This window comes from Lepus europaeus, chromosome 1 (assembly GCF_033115175.1).
Source record: "Lepus europaeus isolate LE1 chromosome 1, mLepTim1.pri, whole genome shotgun sequence".
Classification (NCBI taxonomy): domain Eukaryota; kingdom Metazoa; phylum Chordata; class Mammalia; order Lagomorpha; family Leporidae; genus Lepus; species Lepus europaeus.
Window position 1 is genome coordinate 144627549 of NC_084827.1, and position 19193 is coordinate 144646741.

The window sequence follows — 19193 nt, forward strand, 5'->3', positions numbered from 1 at the left end:
ATATTCCCTCCACTAACGTAGCGCCTACACTGTCGGCCGTCAGTTAGAAGTGAGGGGATTCGTACCCAGCTGCCACCTTCCCGCTTCATCTCATCGCAGGACAACGCCTCCCTGCTGAGGAGACAAGACTGTGGCATCATCACCCTCGTGGCAGCGCCTGAGAGGGTCTGGAGCCTACTGTAGCTAATTTCCCAAAAGAATCCTGACTTAAATAATAATAGCAGGGAATAGCAGGGGCAAGCGCTGTGGTGCAGTGGGTTGAGCCTCCACCTGCAGCACCTGCATCCCATTTGGGTGCTGGCTGGAGTCCCGGCTGCTCCACTTCTGATCCAGCTCCCTGCTGATAGTCTGAGAAAGCAGTGGAAGATGGGTCAGGTGCTTGGGCCCCTGCACCCACGTGGGAGATGGGGAAGAAGCTCCTGGCTCCTGGCTTCAGATCGGTGCAGCTCCAGCCCATTGCAACCATTTGGGGAGTGAACCAGTGGATGGAAGACCTCTCCCTGTCTCTCCCTCTCTTTGTCTACAACTCTGCCTGGCTAAGATTTGAACCCACACTGCCTGTCACCATCACATAGTACCCTGCCTCTCCGAGAGAAGACAACTGATGCTCTTCCTGCAAGGAAATTTGTCTTTTCATCTCTCCATTAAAAGAAGCCCAAGTACTTAACTGACCTCTTCAGAATAGCTATCCCAGGGGCCAGCATTTCACACAGCCAACTGACCCATCTTCCAGTGCTTTCTCAGACTATCAGCAGGAGGCTGGGTTGGAAGTGGAGCAGCCGGGACTCAAGTTGGTGCTGCAGGTGGCAGCTCAACCCACTGCACCACAGCCCTTGCCCCTGCTATTCCCTGCTATTATTATTTAAATCAGGATTCTTTTGGGAAATTAGCTACAGTAGGCTCCAGACCCTCCCAGGTGCTGCCATGAGGGTGATGACTCTACAGTATCCCATACCCCAGTTCCTAGGTTTGAGTTCTGACTTCGCTTCTGAATCCAGCTGCCTGCGGATTTATAACCTGAGAGGCACAAGGGATGGCTCAGATACTTGGGTCCCTGCCACCCATGGGGGAGAACTGGATGGAGCTCCAGGCTCCTGTCTTTGACCTAATCCAGCCCTAGCTGTTGGGGGCATTTGAGGAGTGAACTACACATGGAAGATCTCTCTGTCTCTACCTCTCTACCTTTCAAATAAATTAAAATAAATAAGTTTTTAAAAAATTATATTTAAAATAAAATAGCCAGCCCTAGAGTGAAAAATCGTATAGATATATTGCATTACAATTCCCCACCTCCTTTTCCCTACAGCATTCATTCCTCCCTACATCTCCAAATTTAACTCAACGGCATTGCTTGTATTCCAGTAGTGCTGATAGGCCTGTGATCTGACACTCATGTCCACAGCAATGATGGGCACCTCCTGGCCAGGTCCTCCTCAGTGGGCGGGGCCAGGAGATGGCACACTGCACCCTCTGTGCTGGTTTTGGCTGGGAGGGATGTTGACTGCTCGCTCCTCACTGTACTCATGACATGGTATGGGGGAACCGTGTCATCTCACACCCTAAGAACAAAAGCAAAAGTACTCTGACCTTAAAAAAAAAAAAAACACGTTGTCAATCATTTTTTGTGATCATAAATGTCCTTTATGGAATGGGGCGGATTAGAAAAATTAAAAAAATATATAACACCATGAAGAGATATTTCTAATTTTCATTTCTGGCCTGGAATTAATGTTCTTCCAAAGGCCTACCTGCTAGAAAATCAATTCTTTCATCTCCTAGATTTCAGGCCATTTTTAATAGTGCTGTTGTCTGACAAAGGAGCTCTGTCCCATGCAATGGTGGAAGTGAATACTTTGGTTTCATTCACCATTTGGGACTCAGTGTCCTGGCTACCAGGTCCATGTAGTGAAACTGGATTTTCTCCCAAGTCTAATGTATGCTTGATTAAACTAACTTAACATAAGTCTAATCTGCTAATTGTACACTGATTGATTAAATTGTCAGATTCCATGTAAGAGTGATCTCATATCTTCTAAAATACTCGTAAGTGGATTCATGGTTTCAAAATACCACTTCATCTAGTCCCGGTCGGGGCACCGGATTCTGTCCCGGTTGCCCCTCTTCCAGGCCAGCTCTCTGCTATGGCCCGGGAAGGCAGTGGAGGATGGCCCAAGTGCTTGGGCCCTGCACCCCATGGGAGACCAGGAGAAGCACCTGGCTCCTGCTTCAGATCAACGCGATGCGCCGGCCGCAGCGGCCATTGGAGGGTGAGCCAGCGGCAAAAGGAAGACCTTTCTCTCTCTCTCTCTCTCTCACTGTCCACTCTGTCAAAAAAATTAAAAAAAAAAAAATACCACTTCATGTGATCATCTATGCTTGATATTTTAAATGCCATCTTAATAACCTCTGTTGCACATTGTCTTTACAAAAGTAACACATGTCCATGATAGAAAAATTAGAAAATGCTAAAAGTATAAGATTAAAGTTAAAATAAGCCATAATCCTACCAACTGGAGCTAGCTACAACCATTTGCAGGGCAGGACAAGGCAGGGCAGAGCAGAAGTGGTATTTAGGGGACTTCAAAATGGAGAACAAAAAGATTAAAAGATAAATTTATTTTGGTACAAAAGTCTCTGAGATCCGTGCATACAAGGAGTCTCAGTTCATGGAAATATGCATTATTAAACCATGCATGAATTTCACAAAATTTTTGCACCAAACTAAGCTTTTTTATTTAATTAATTTATTTAAAAGGCAGAGAAACAGAGAACGAAAGACAAATTCTCCCATCCTCTAGTTTACTCTCCAAATGTCCATAGTTGCCAGTATGGCCAGGCCAAAGCCAGGAGCTAGAAACTCAATCAGGGTGTCCCACATGATGGCAACAACCCAAACACTTGAGCCATCATCTTCCGCCTCCCAGGATGTGCTTTAACAGAAAGCTAGAATTGGGAGCAGAACCAAGGGCTCCAACCCAGGCACCCCATGATGGGATGTGTAAGCACAGATCTGGTGAAAAGAAAAGGAAATGGGTTTGGAAGAGACTAAAAAGTCCCAATCCCAGTACAGGAGTTGACTTGAGTATCCCGCAGACTGGACTGAGGTGCTCTGTCCAGCATCCAGCCCTGCTGGGGGGAACAGGCTGGCCCCAAGAATGCAGTCAGGCTTCTTCCCCAGGAGCAGCTAAGAGGAGAACAAGGGGAGGCACTTGGAGAAGGAGAGCCTGCCCCCCCCCCTTACATTTCAGTACAGACTGAGAGACATCTTAACTGCTAAGCCAAAGGCTCACCCTAAATTTATCTTTCATTTTTTAAGACCACCGTGGTCACTCACATGGGTACCAGAGACCCAAGTAATCAGGGCCATCTTCCTCTGCCTTCCCAGGTGCATTAGCAGGAAGCTGAATTGGAAGCAGAGCAACTAGGACTCCAAACTTCACTCTTGTGGGAAGTCAGCATTGCAAGTAGCAACTTAACCTGCTGCACCAAAACATAGACCCCTAAACTTATCTTTATTCCATAAGTTCTTTTAAAGTGCCCCTTTACATACTCAAGTATACACTTTTAATCATTTTTAATTCATATATGTTTGTATGTATATATTATTTGTAATGCCTATGTTATAAAATTGGAATATCCCTTACAAAAATCTTTGAAAAGATTTGACCCTAGCGTAAGTGGGAGTGATACTGTTGAGCTTTCGATCACAGGAAACTTGGAATGGGAAAATATACTTTCCTACAAAACATCACTCAAAAAACAGTTGCCTAGGGCTGGCATTGTTGTCTGGTGTGGTAAGTCACTTGCGAAGTCAGCATCCAACACTGGAATGCCGGTTTGAGTTCCTGCTGCTCTGCTTCCCACCCAGCTCCCGGCTAAGGTGCCTGGGAAAGCAGTGGAAGATAACCCCAGTAGTTGGGTCCCTGCCACCCACCGGGATGGAGTTCCAGGCTCCCTAGCCTGTCCCAACCCTGGTCATTATGGCCATTTGGGGAGTGAACCAGGGAATGGAAGATTCTCTGTTTGTCTCTCCCTCTCTCTGCCATTATGCCTTTCAAAAAAAAAAGGAAGAAAGAAAGAAAGAAAAAAGATGTGACGGGGCGGGACCAGAAATACACACACTAAAGCTTCTGCTATTTCCTGTTGCAGGAAATGGTACTACTTGTCTGTCCATATACAAGCATGAAGGGGAAACCCAGGAGCCAGCCTAGCATTTCTCTCCGCACACCCAGCAGCCAGTCCTTCCCCACATGAATCTTACTCCCTGACAATGTCTTGGACCGGTCCCTGTCCTGCGTTCCTAACCACTTTCATCCATTCCACTAACGTTTGCTCTACAGAACAGTGCTGGGAATTCAGCAGTGAATGCAACAGGGAGCCCTGCCTTTGCGCATCCGTCCAGTAATCCTACAGCCAACTCCCTTCTCTGGCCTGGGGCAGAGCAGCCTCCTACCTGGTCTCCCCACAGCTCCTGCAGCCAGAGACTTTGCGGTGTGACCAAGGGGACTTCCACACAAAGCACAAGATCAAACTTCCTAACTCACCCTGCCCAGCCTATAAAACAAAGTCCAGCACAACCCGGCCCCACCCACTTCTCCAACCACACGTAGACCCCACCCTACCAACCGCCTCTCCCCGGGGCCAGGCTCACCTTCTGTCTGTTCCTCTGTGGAAGACTGGGTGGCTCACTCCTACTCCGGGGCCGGGGCCACTCTCTTCCCTCTCCTTGGAACTACCTTCTTCTCCAAGGCTTGGTAACCCCCACTCACCTTTCCTGTTATAATCCAATCCATCACCTTAATTTGATACCTTCCTTTCAGCCTGGTTTGAGGACGATGATAAACCAAATGTGTGAGTTGTCTCTCAAGGAGTTTACCATCTTGTAGGGGAGAAAGAAACACTGCAAATGATAAGTGTTTGGCTGGTGCTAGGTTATCCCACTGTGGCCACAGAGCAAGACTTTTATAACTAAGTTTTACTCTTTTCTTGAAGGCAGGGATCATAGAGGAGGTCTACGAAAGACTAAGTACAGATTTCAAAATCTTTTTGTAGCAGCACGCAGCTTATTCAATAAATGAGAGGCATGACACATAACTCATAATCAGTTTTGCATCAAAATATCCTCTCTTTTTAACTTTTTTTAAGCTTGTATGTATTTATTTGAGAAGCAGAGAGAGAGACAGATAAAGAGAACTTTCCCATCCACTAGTTCACTCCCCAAATGCCTGAAATGGCCAGGGCTGAGGCAAGGCAGGAACACAGAGCCAGAATCTCAATCCAAGTCTCCCCCACGGGCTGCCGGTGCTAAATTACCTGAGCCATCACCACTGCCTCCCGGGCTCTGCATTAGCCGGAAGCTGGAGTCAGAGCAGGGTACTGGAGCGAGGCTCTCTGATGCAGTACATCGATGTCTTAACCATGAGGCCAAACACCTGCTCCCGAAAACTCATCAATAACTCCCATTTTCCACAAACGTGTTGAGGTACTCTATGGCCTGACACCAGCCTCTTTAATGTATCTCAGAACAAAGCTGAGCTCATCTCAGAATTTACATTTTTAAATACATTTGACTGACTACATGTTTTTTAATTGAAATATATGATGATTCACACCATGCTGTAGTATGCAAAAAAAAATTTTTTTTTTTACTAACACTCTTTATACTTGGCTTCCCAATACTGCTGTCGAAACACAGCTTGGGGCAGGTGCTGTGACATAGTGGGTAAGGCCACTGTCTGCAGTGCCAGCATCCCATGTGGGCTCCAATTCAAGTCCTGGCTGCTCTTCTTTCGGTCCATCTCTCTGCTATGGCCTGAGAAAACAGGATGGAGGATGGCCCAAGTTCTTGGGCCCCTGCACCCATGTGGGAGACCCGAAGGGAGCTCCAAGCTCCTGGCTTCAGATCAGCCCAGCTCTGGCCATTGCAGCTGTTTGGGGGCTGGGCCAACAGATGAAAGATCTCTCTCTCCCTCTCCCTCCCTCCCTCCCTCCCTCTCTCTCTCTTTCTCTCTCTCTCTGCCTCTGCCTCTCTGTAACTGTGCCTTTCAAATAAATAAATAAATCTTAGAAACAACACAGATCGTTCTGAGTAATAAGGCCGGGGAGCTGTGTATTAGAGCACGAACATTGGAAAGTTTAAAACTCTCCCTTTAATAACCTCCTCCTAGCCATAAGGTAAATGACAGCCTGGCTAAACCTATTTTTTAAACAGAGACGACAGTAAAACACTCAGTACTTTTCTCTGGAAATTTAATAAAATAATGCATGTAAAATACTGAGTAAATATGAGTCACTCTGTAAATATTAGAGTTAAGGTCATCACCACATACCCATAACTGTTAATGAACTTCAAAATGTGCCTCTCCCACAGGCTTTGAAAAGTGTTTCCATATTAAATCAAGCTGCCCTCAGGAGGCCAGAGCGAATAACACTACTTAAACTAGCAGCCTCATTTTCTTGGGCAAATTGGCTTTAACAAAAAGCAGGTATCAGCTAGAAGCCTAGGGCATTTTCATTGCCCCCTCCCCCCAGAAATCTATTTGAATGAGCAGTTGCTGTACCTGAAGTTTTGTTTGTTTGTTTTTACATGTTTGGGTCTGTCAACCGGATCATGGAGCTGTTGATGACATTTTTATAATTGCACCCTTCCTCGGGTGGTGAATTTCTGGGGAGAACAGACTTGCTGTGGTGGCTTCTACTCTGAGCTCAGCAGCGCAGACCGGCTCAGCCAGACCCAGCCAGAACCCTCATCTCTATGTAATTTCCTTTTTGGTGATAGGAGAGAGGAAAAAAAAAAAAAAGTGTACTTCTTGGAAAATGTGTCTCTTACAGTCACTTAAAATTCCACAGGGGGGAAGAAAGTTAAGTTTTCCTCAATGCTATAAAAAGAATCTGTAAGTAACACTTTTAAATTAGGACTTTTCCTTAGAAACAGTGATTTCATTTAAACAAAAAAAAAAATCTTTAGGATTCAGAGATGTGACGGATCCTACAGCCCTTAGAGAGGATTTGGCAATAGGATAGATAAAAGCCTTGTTACCTTGGTAGCACCAGCAACAAAAACGGGCTTACTGAGAAAGTACAAGAGCGCGGACTGTGTGGGCCGCCATAGCGGAACGCCCCAGCAAGCATCAGATTTGGTTGGTTACCGTCTTCTGGATCCTACAATCGGGCACCTGAGCTTAGAAGCGAGTTTGTAAACCCGTGTCAGCTCACACCTTGATAATGCTGGCTCACAAGGGGCAAAAGGCTTTGTCGTGGGCTCAAGTCAGGACTGCTTTTATAGTAGCTTAGATGGAAAAAGTCCCCAATTTCAAATGGCTTGTCTTACCCCTGCTAGCCTGTAACATTGGCCGACGTGTAGTCTAAGGTTGCACCTGCCCCCCGGGTGCACCCCAAGACAGGCTCCGGTCCACACCCTTTCTCACCTCCCGCATGCCTTGCCTCCCTCCTTGCCTCCCTTGTGGCTCTGGAAGAGTTACTAGCCTTAGAAGCGCCTCCTGTTCAGGTCGGTATAGGGAGCCCTTCCCCCAAGCGTGTGAACATTCCGTGGGCTGTGGGAAGCCTGGCTTACCTACGCTGCGCTCAGATGCTCCACCCCAAAACCCTCCAGATAAAGCTTGCCCAACCTCCTAGTCCATCCACAGCCACGGATTGCAATGCCTGTGGGGAGACAAACTGCCAGCCTGGCAAGACTGCATTTTATTTCCTCTGTTTCCTACACCAAAACATGTGGGAACATGCAGTCTCCAGCCTGCCTAACGCAAATCTCTGCTGTAGATTGGCAGGGCCTTAGACCAGAACAGACATGTCTCAGTCACATGGACTCTGAGATGGAACACATTAGCAGCCTGCGTGACTCAGGATAGCTACGCGGAGCAGCATCTCCCACGGTGCCTTCCTCAGAATGCTAGAGGCATTATCCTGTCCCCAGGTGACACACACACAGACCTACGCTCAGGCACGTGCACAGAACTCATGCACACACACACGCACACACACTCAAGTGTGTTCTCACTCTTGACCACATTCTCCTCGCCTTTCTTGCTGTCTTAGAAGAGGTCTCACTGATCCCCTGACAGCTGTGCAACTGCTCCTGTTGAAGATGCTTGGGTAGGAATCTGTGCCCGGTAGTGCTGAGTGATCCTCTGCACCCTAGCCATTGCTATTCCTGAAGGGAGCTTCTCTGAGGCTGGGCCAAGCTGGAACCAGGAGTCTGTAACAGGTCTCCCACATAGATGGCAGGGGCTCAAGGACTTGGGCCACCCTCCACTGCCTTCCCAGGTACATTAGCAAGGAGCTGGATCAGAAGTGGAGCAGCCGGGACTGGCACTGGTGCTCAAATGGGATGCCAGCATTACAGGCGGTGGCCTAACCCACTGCACCACTGCACCTCAGCACCAGCCCCCAAGTTCAAACAAAAACATGGCAACTGGGGCCGGCGCTGTGGCGCAGTGGGTAAAGCTGCTGCCTGAAGTGTCGGTTCTAGTACCAGCTGCTCCATTTCCAATCCAGCTCCCTGCTATGGCCTGAGAAAGCAGTGGAGGATGGTCCAAGTCTTTGGGCCCCTGCACCTGCGTGACAGACCCGGAGGAAGCTCCTGGCTCCTGGCTTCACATCAGTGCAGCTCCAGCCATTGCGGCCATCTGGGGAGTGAACCAGTGAATGGAAGACCTCTCTCTCTCTCTCTCTCTCTCTCTCTCTCTCTCTGCCTCTGCTGTCTCTGTGTAACTCTGACTTTCAAATAAAAATAAATAAATCTTAAAAAAAAAAAAAAAAAGCCGGCGCCGCGGCTCACTAGGCTAATCCTCCGCCTTGCGGCGCCGGCACACCGGGTTCTAGTCCCGGTTGGGGCACTGATCCTGTCCCGGTTGCCCCTCTTCCAGACCAGCTCTCTGCTGTGGCCAGGGAGTGCAGTGGAGGATGGCCCAAGTGCTTGGGCCCTGCACCCCATGGGAGACCAGGAGAAGCACCTGGCTCCTGCCATCGGATCAGCGTGGTGCGCCGGCCGCAGTGCGCCTACCGCGGCGGCCATTGGAGGGTGAACCAAAGGCAAAAGGAAGACCTTTCTCTCTGTCTCTCTCTCACTGTCCACTCTGCCTGTCAAAAAATAAAAAAAAATTAAAAAATTAAAAATTAAAAAAAAAAAAGAACATGGCAATTGGGAAAGGGAGCTTTTGTGTGTTCTGCTTTGAGGTCAGACGTATGGGGAGAATTCCCAGCAGAGGAGATAGGCATTGAGGACCACAAGGAAGAACAGTAAATAGGTCAAATTCTTAGAGCTTGTAAGCCTGGGTTTAGCTTGCAAGAGCACAATGCCATGCAAATCGTCGTCCTCATTCCACTGTGGAGGAATCCAGGCCTTTGGCTCCGACACAAACTCTGCCTCACAGTCCTCTCTCTGTCCCCTGCCCCCAGATGCATTCATAGCATATGCATTTCTCTTTGGGATTCAGGAAGATGGTTCTAACTGAAGCATGCTCTTAGCAACATTAAGTGTGGCAGAGATCACTGCACCAATACACTGTCTCCTGAGAGCTGGCATTGGAAAGGAATGACACGGTCCCATTATCCAGGAACCAGGGAAATTCTGCCTCCTTTCATCAGAAAAGTTTTCAAAATCTAAAGATTTTATATTATTGCATTATACCAATAATATTGAGATATTGCAATGGTGTTATGATAAAATACATGTTTAATTTGTTTTCCTTCTAGATTCCAAGAGATGATCCTAAGACATTTAAACCTTGGTCAATCCCTGTAGCATAATACCTCTGTGATTTCCTTAAAGGTAAGATCAATAAGTTCAAAGATAATTACTCAAGTAAAAAAAAAAAAAAAAAGGTCAGCTAATCCAATGGTTTTCAAACCATGTTCTGTGTAGCCCTAGGATTGCATGAGTGTTTAAAATAAGTTTTATTTTTAAATCAATTGATCTTATCCAACATTTTAATCCTTAATCACTAAACCTACATGTTTTTGGATGCTGACAATGGAAAGTTAAAGCATTTTAATCAATATAGCAGTTTTTCTTTATATTTTATAATAAAACTAAACATGAGAATCTAGTAGATTCAGATATTTTAAACTAATTCTACTCTCTGATTTATTTGAGAAGCACTTACAACATGAATGCAAAACAATACATTGAAATATACTGATTATTTCCTTTAAAATTAACTAGAGCTATTTGGAAGACCTAGCTATTGGTATTTATTGAGCTATAATTTTGTTTTGCTTAACACAAAATGCAGAGCGCTGAAGGCTCTGGAGGATGGCCATAGCAAATCCGCAGGAAATGTATGCTGATCAGAACAAACACATTTTCATTGTTGGCAAAACAAACTTCGGTTTCTCTGCACACTTAATGGGCAACAACAGAAAAAACTGATGCTTTCATTAAAAGATAATTTTTCAATTAATTGTCTAAAACAAGCACTAGTATTTATATGTGTGTTTTTAATTCCATTGTATTTTTCCTATGAGAATAACTTGCTTTGATATTTTCACAAAATCATAATAAATGTGAGAATTTATTTCTCCTTTTAATCAACAAAAATCAAAATGTGCACATTTAAAATTATCATAAAGTAGGGCATCGCATATCAGAGTGCCTAGGATCAATTCCTGCCTCTGTTTCCAATTCAGCTTCCTGCTAATGTGTTTGGGTAGCAGTAGATGATGGCCCAAGTACTTGGGTTCCCACCATCAAAGTGGGATACTTGGACAAAGTTCCTGGCTCCTGACTTCAGCCTGGCCCAGCCCTGGCATTCATTTGAGGATGAACCAGCCAATGGAAGATTCTCTCTCTCTCTCTCTCTCTCTCTCTCTCTCTCTCTCTCTCTCTCTGTCTCTCTCTCCCACACACACTCTGCCTCTCAAGTAAATATCTTTTTTAAAAATACAAATCCATAAAATTATTGTGAAATAGTAATTTTAAAGCAGACACTTTAAGTATGCAAGAAAGAAATATGTAAGCCCTGTTTTTCCTTTTGGAGTTTACTTATTTCTTCCAATAACACATAGGAATTATACCTATTTATACAGTACCCTGTAATATTTTAATACATATTGACCTAAGCTTTTTATTCTTTCTCTCTCTCTCTCTCCCTCTCCCTCTCCCTTTTCTTCTCCCCTCCCCTCCCCCTTCCTTTTCTTCCTCTTTCCAAATATTAAAGTTAAATGTGGATGTGGGAGCAGCCATTGTGATGCAACAGGCTAATCCCCGACTTGGGACACCCATATCCCATATCAGAATCCTTGGGATCAAATCCTGCCTCCACTTCCCATCTAGCTTCCTGCTCATGGGCCTGGGAGGCAGCAAATGATGGCCCAAGTACTTGAGTTCCTGCCACCCATGTGGGAGACCCAGGTGGAGTTCCTGGCTCCTGGCTTTAGCCAGACTCAGTCTGGGCTGTTGCTGGTGGTTAGGAGTGAACCAGTGGAGGCAAGAGCTCTCTTTTGTTCTCACTCTGCCTTTCAAATAAATAAATAAATAACTCTTTTCAACAATGTGAATATGATGGCAGATCTACTCTAATTCCTAAATAAAGCACTTAGCATTGTGCCTGAACATAGTATTCAAGAAAGTATAGACACCACCCCGCACCCCTCCACACACACACACTCAATGGGCTAAAAACCAGGCATCCACAAATTAGACATCAGCAGCGAATGAACTGGAGTGTCAAGTTCTAGTGCACACTTTAAGATAAAGACCATCCTCAGATTTCAAGGCAAATTTTAAAACCAAAAACCGAAACACAACTTTTGGCACTTACCATTTATGACTATTTGTGTGTCAGAATGTTCTTCAGGCAATCTAAGTAAAATGGAGACATGAAGTGCATTCCAAAGGTCACTCAGATTACTTTTGTCCTTTACCTATAATTTCAAGTGTTTGCATTCTTCAAAGTAGCATAATTGCTCTCATCCAGGTACTTTGTAAACAAACGTTCAACTTTGACCTAATAAATTGCTACCACACTTAAATTATATATTTGTGCATGGATGTGTGTTCCTGAAAACATTTTCAACTTGTGCTAAAAAATGTTTGAAATTCTCCGTTCTCATTCAGTTTCTTATCTTATAAATAAAGACATAGAGGCTGAGGGAGACTAAGCAAGCACTCAAGTATATTTATTAATAGCTGCACAGCTCCCCAATCCAATTTTCTCATTGGTCCTCTCCCCTTGCATAAAAGGCAAGGTATTTACATATTTGGTTTTATAATTATTCTCTTTGTTCCCCAGGTGTTTCAAATGTTCATGAATGAAAAATGGCTTATTGATTTTCACTGGACTCCAAACTGTTATTCCCACAGTGTTATGGAAGCACACACACAAACACACAATCTAGAAACTAGATTCAAACTTGATTATATTAACAAGATGAATCATTATTTACAAATCATTTAGTTAGACTGTCCAGGCTAGAGGCCACCAGACAGGTACTGTAGTATCCAAGGGAGACAGGTTTATTGCTGATTGCTTTAAAAACAAGCAGGGGCTGGGGTTCTGGCACAGTGGGTTAAGCCAGCTCCTGCAAAGCCAGCATCCCATATGGGTGCTGATTTGAGTCCTGACTGCTCCACTTCTAATCAAGTGCCCTGCGCATATGCCTGGGAAAGCAACAGAAGATGGCCCATGTGCTTGGGCCCCTGCACCCAAGCAGGAGATCACAAGAAGCTCCTGGCTCCTGGATTTGGCCTTACCCAGCCTCAGCCATCTGGGAAGTGAACCAGTGGATGGAAGACCTCTCCCTCTTTCTCTCTGTAGCTAACTCTGCCTTCCAAATAAATAAAATAAACCTTAAAAATCAAACAAATATATAAACGTTGCTGTAATCACTAATTTTCCCTTTCTGGGCGCGTGCAGTCTACATAGACTGGTAATACAGATCACAATCATTGAGTGAGAGACATTTCTCAGTAGAGAAAAGATGTGATCACTTTCCCAGTGATGTATTTGATACAGTAGCCACAGGGTAGCAGCATATATTTTTGTTCCATTTAAGCCAAGATTGGTCTCTGAATGTGCACTTGACAGCAAAGGAAAGATACTTTCTTAACATAAATCTGCTATTCGACCGGTCAGCATTCTTTTGGAATTTAAAGGATTTTTTCTTTATTGATGAAAAACATTCAATCTATGAAGACAATTTCAGAAATACCATGTGGCTCAGTTTCCCACACATCAAAGTGGGTAACGTGGAGCAAAGAAATCATAAATTGTCATCCTGCCTACACTGTGGCTGAAAACATGAAGAATCCACCAGCTTCCATTAACCTGAGCTGTAGGGGCCTGCAGAGGAGGAGAAACCAGCATGCAGATTAAGCCTCATCTGACCAGAGAGGAGGGGGAAAACAGGCCCTTGAGGAGCGGAAGTCACATGACCAGGCTCAGCCCCCCCCCCTAGTCTGGAGCGAGTTTGAAGTGTTTGAAGAAGGTGAGGCAGAGCTCAGTGTGCCAGGTGGCTGGGGAGCTGAGCAGTGTCGCCCAGGCGAGGCCGAAGGCCACAGGGGCCATCAGCTTTGCATGAAGGGACTGCGGCTCAGCTGCCCACGGGCCCTGCTGCTGGCTTTGGGGGACACCCTAGACCACAGGAGCCCAAGGAAGGATGTGGGGAAGGGGTGCAAAGAGAAAGGAGGCCCCAGGGCTGGTGCTGTGGCGCAGCGGGTCAAAGCCCTGGGCTGAAGTGTCAGCATCCCATATGGGCGCTGGTTCGAGACCCAGCTGCTCCACTTCTGATCCAGGTACCTGCTATGGCCTGGGAAAGCAGTGGAAGATGGCCCAAGTCCTTAGGCCCCTGCACCTGCGTGGGAGACCCGGAATAAGTTCCTGGCTCCTGGCTTTGGATCAGTGCTACTCCGGCCATTGTGGTCATCTGGGGAGTGAACCAGTGGAAGACCTCTCTCTCTGTCTCTACCTCTCTCTGTAACTCTGTCTTTCAAATAAATAAAATAAATCTTTAAAAAAAAAAAAGACATAAAGGAGACAGAAGCAGAGGGGTCACAGGCAGGAAAGGTTCTGTACGGCACAGAAAAGCTGGCACATGGGCAGCGGCTGGGGTGAAACAAAGTGAAAGCAATAGCAACTTTTAATTTCTTTTGAAAATAAAATCTTTAGCTGTGTAATCTAATAAGAGTGAGAGACATTGGTTTTATCATTTGTTTCACTTTAAATGATGGTAAATACTCTTTTAAAAACTTTGGTCTATTAGAGCTAAGGGTGGTTAGTGGGCATTTATTCATTTACCATACTATAAGCAGTAAAAAAAAGAATGGAGGGCAGGGAGTATCTTAAATAAAAATTATCCTTGTGAGTTGATGCAGCAAAACCTGTGATTGTAGGGCCAGTGTTAAGCCTGCCACTTGGGATGGCTGCATCCCATATCAGAGTGCCAGTACTCAGTACTTTATTAATATCCATGCCATCCCAGATTTTTTGTAAAGATGTATTTATTTAATTTAAAGGGAAGGAGTTGGGTGGGGGGGGGGGGAGAAAGGGAGAGAGAGATTTCATCTGCTGGTTCACTCTCCAAATGGCCATAACAGCCAGCGAGGGCTGGGCCAGGCCAAAGCCAGGAGGCTGGAACTCAATCTGGTCTCCCACGCGGGAGTCAGGGACCCAGGTATGGGAACCACCACCTGTTGACTGCCAGAGTTGGCATTAGCAGGAAGCTGGATCAGAAGAGGAGGCAGTACTTAAACCCAGAGGCCCTGATACAGGATGCAGGCTTCCCACGCTGTGCCAAATGCCCACCCCCAGAACTGTTTTTTAAAGAAAATTAATTTTATCCCACAAAGGTCTGGGAACTCCTCCAAGACAATTTTAACCCTGCATTGTAAGAGTGGGACCTGAAATGCATCCTAAGAAGAAAAGTTCTACTTTTTGTCATCAGAGAAATTGGAATTCAATCTACTTAATGGTATACTCTATGATCTTCTTTTGGAATAATTATTAATTATATTATTGTTAGCTTATTTGGAAGGCAAGGCAGTCCTACTTGCTGGGTTTCTGTGAGAAATTATGAAATAACGTGCAGATGTTTGGGGAAGAGTAACATCCTGTACGCAGGCGAGGTCTGCTAGGACCACGCTCAGTGTGGCAGCAGCCATGCTGTTCCCCAGGTAGGAGCAGGACTGTTGCTGCTGTGACTACCAGTGTGGCAGTGTCGAGGTCCTGTTCAGTGCAGGTGCTTTTTCAGTGCGAGAAAATAACTTTCTGCCACAAAGAGCACCCCCAGAAGTGAAACTTGATTAAAAAGGGGTGGGGAGCACCCAGGAAAGACAGGCTCTTAAACAAGCCAAGCCATTTGAGAAACTTTCCTGATACAGAAGTGTTTACAGCTAGGGTCAACAGTAAGATTTCTTACTGTGGTATACTAAGATAACTGGTAAGCAGTAAAGTCTTTTCTACATAATCCAATAGGGAGCCATTGCGTGCCATCATGTGTTACCCTTGTTTGTTTTTGTTTTGTTTTAATAAATATTATGAATGTTATATAATTTGAGATGTATCTATGATGATTACCCAAAATATCAGTTATTTGGAAATGCTTTTTTTTTTAAAGATTTATTTAGTTATTTGAAAGGCAGAGTTACAGAGCGGCAGAGGCAGAGGTCTTCCTTCCATCCGCTGGTTCACTCCCCAGATGGCCATAACAGCCAGAGCTGCACCGATCCAAAGCCAGGAGCCAGGAGCTTCTTCCGGGTCTCCCACATGGGTGCAGGGGCCCAAGGACTTGAGTCATGTTCCACTGCTTTCCCAAGCCATAGCAGAGAGCTGGATCAGAAGTGGAGCAGCCGGGACTTGAACTGGCGCCCATATGGGATGCCGGCACTGTAGGCAGTGGCTTTACCTGCTATGCCACAGCACTAGCCCCTGGAAATGTTTTGGTTTGAATGCATCTCCCAAAGGTTCACGTGTTGGGAATTTAATCACGAAGTCTATATTAATGGTATTTGGATGCGGCGGCCTTGGGGAGGTAATGGGAATTGGATGAGATCATGAGGGTGGGAGCCCCAGGGTGGCATCCGTGACTTTGTATGACCTGAGCTGCCACACCCGCTCTGTCTCACTGATACCTTCTGCCATGCTATGATGCAGCGGCAAGAGGGACCTCACCAGATACCAGATTCTTGCTCAAGGGCTTCCCAGCCTTCAGCGCCACAGACTAAAAAAATCCCTGTTCTTTATAAATTATCAGCCTGTGACATTCAGTTATAACAACAGAACACGGAATAAGGCAACATGCCACTTCAAACTGTTTTCTACATCAAGGAGCGAGAGCCTTCGCCTTAATCTATCATCCTTGCTATGCGGAGAGCAGAAGAGAGAGGGTCAGGTGTTTGGTGTCCCAGTGAGACACCACCAGGGACACGCACATCCAAACTGGAGTGCCAGTGCCTGAGTTCAAGTCCTGGCTCCACTGCTGATTCCAGCTTCCTGCTAACACGCATCCTGGGAGGCAATAGATGATGGCTCAAGCACTGGGGTCCCTGCCACCCACATGGCAGGTGCAGGCTGAGTTCTGGGCTCCTGGCTTCACGTTGGCCAAGCCCTGGTTGTTGTGAGCATCTAGGGAGTGAACCAGTGGATGGAGAGCTCTGTCTGCCTGCCTTTCAGATAAAAATGAAAATAGAAATTTTAGAAAAAAAAAAAGATTGAGGGAATGGCAGAGCACCTCTGTGCTAGGATTTTTGAATCCCTAAGCCTCCCAATTATTTCAGTCTATTCAAATATCTAAATAATAGGTTGTGTTTGTTTAAAAGATAGTACTTATGGGCCCAATTTTTAAGTAAGTTTATTTTTATCTTTATTATATCAAATAATAATAATAATTATAAAATAACTATGAAAAATCATCCTATGCAGCCACTAAAAGAAATGGTATGTAAGAGATATGTAGCAGTTGAATGATGTGTCCCCTATTTTTCATCTAAAGTGCAATTATTTGAAACACCACTGTACCTCAAAACCTATCATTGTAAAAGTGTTATTGAAACTGTGAAAATGCTTCTAGGGTGGGCATTTGATATAGCAGTTAAGATGCAGCCTGCTAGGCCTGCATTCCAAATCCCGCAAGTCCTCCAGAACAGTACTTTTAGATTAAAATGTTTTCAGCTACTTAAAGGAAAGGTGCTAGGTGCAACACATGAACTTCACATTAAAATTGACCTTGGCTGTGGAAATAGATACAAGAGTTTCTTTTTCAGAACCAAGTAGCAATAGATCTTTATTCCAAGAACTAGAAGGGTGCCAAGGACCTGTCTCCTAAAGCACATTGTTTCCCTTGGAAATAGAAAAGAATTTGTACCTCTGTGCTGTGGGTTTTGCTGATTGTAGAACATTTTATGTACTTGCCTAAATACTGTATCATACACACCCACACACACTTATGTAAGCATATATATATTTACGTATGAGTTTGACTAGGAGTATTTTCATTTTTAAAAATCTTTATTTGTTATTGTTATTTGTTTATTATATTTGAGAGAGAGACAGAGAGCTCCCATCCACTGGTTCACTCCCCAAATGCCCACACTAGCTGAGGCTGGGCCAAGCCAGGAGTTGGGAACTCAATCCAGATCTCCCACGTGGGTAACAAGGACCCAAATACTTAAGGCATCACCTGCTGCTTCCCAGGATGTGCATTAGCAGGAAGCTAGAGTAGGTAGCCATAGCCAGGATTTGGACCCAGGTACTCAGATGTGGGATGTGGGCAGCTTAAGTGCTAAGCCATATGCACAATCCTTGCTAGATCTTTAGTTGGGCTGGCCGTAAAAAAGAGAAGACACAAGTGACCAATTACAGGAATGAAAGAGGAAGTATCTCTACCAACCTTAGGAATGAAAAAGATTTTAAGAGAACACTATGAACAACTTTATGACAACAAATCTGACAACTTACATGAAACGACAAATTCCCAGAAAAACACAAATCATCAAAGCTAACTAAAAAAGAAATTGAACATTTGAATAGATAAATAACAAGTAAAGGAACTGAAGTATTAGTCAGAAATCTTCCCATAAAAGAAAGCCCAGAGGCCAGCGCCGCAGCTCACTAGGCTAATCCTCCGCCTTGCGGTGCCGGCACACCGGGTTCTAGTCCCGGTTGGGATGCCGGATTCTGTTCCGGTTGCCCCTCTTCCAGGCCAGCTCTCTGCTGTGGCCAGGGAGTGCAGTGGAGGATGGCCCAAGTGCTTGGGCCCTGCACCCTATGGGAGACCAGGAGAAGCACCTGGCTCCTGGTTTCGGATCAGTGAGATGCGCCGGCCACAGCGGCCATTGGAGGGTGAACCAGCAGCAAAAAGGAAGACCTTTCCGTCTGTCTCTCTCTCTCACTATCCACTCTGCCTGTCAAAAAAAAAGAAAAAGAGGCAGGCACCGCGGCTCACTAGGCTAATCCTCCGCCTTGCAGTGCCGGCACACCAGGTTCTAGTCCTAGTCAGGGCGCCGATCCTGTCCTGGTTGCCCCTCTTCCAGGCCAGCTCTCTGCTGTGGCCAGGGAGTGCAGTGGAGGATGGCCCAAGTGCTTGGGCCCTGCACCCCATGGGAGACCAGGAGAAGCACCTGGCTCCTGGCTTCAGATCAGCGCAGTGCGCCGGCCGCAGCGCGCCTACCGCGGCGGCCATTGGAGGGTGAACCAAAGGCAAAAGGAAGACCTTTCTCTCTGTCTCTCACTGTCCACTCTGCCTGTCAAAAAAAAAAAAAAAGAAAGAAAGAAAGAAAAAGAAAGCCCAGGCCCAAATGGCTTCACTGGTGAATTCTATCAAATATGTCAAAAATAAGTAATACCTACACAAACATGTTGGGTAAGGGGTGGGCATTTGGTGCAGTGGTTAACATCCCACTTTGGACACCCACATCCCATACTGGAGTGCCTAAGTCCCAGCTACTCTGCTTCCGATCCAGCCTCCTGCTACTACACATCCTGGGAGTCAGCAGATGATGGCTCAGGTGCGTGGGTCCCTGCCTCCCCGGGGGAGACCCAGATAGAGTTCTGGGCTCCTGGGTTTGACCTGTCCCAGCACTAGCTGATGCAGGCACCTGGGGAGTGACCCAGCAGATGGACAGTCTCTCCCCTTGTCTCTCGCTCACTCGCTCATTCTTTCTGCCTTTCACATAAAAAACAAAAACATTATAAATGTTATAAAATGTTGTGGCATAGCAGGTTAAGCTCCACATGGGA

The 19193-nt window shown here is 45.7% G+C and overlaps 1 protein-coding gene across 1 annotated transcript in view; it reads left to right on the top strand.

Annotated features, from left to right (window-relative positions):
• Positions 1-7199, top strand: part of LOC133763299 (aldehyde oxidase 2) — a 76215-nt gene extending 69016 nt beyond the window's left edge. The window contains exons 35-37 of the mRNA XM_062196767.1: positions 22-165; positions 4993-5026; positions 7048-7199. Coding sequence (XP_062052751.1) covers positions 22-165; positions 4993-5026; positions 7048-7199 — 330 coding nt within the window. The remainder of the gene's footprint in view (positions 1-21; positions 166-4992; positions 5027-7047) is intronic.
• Positions 7200-19193: the final 11994 nt, after the last annotated feature.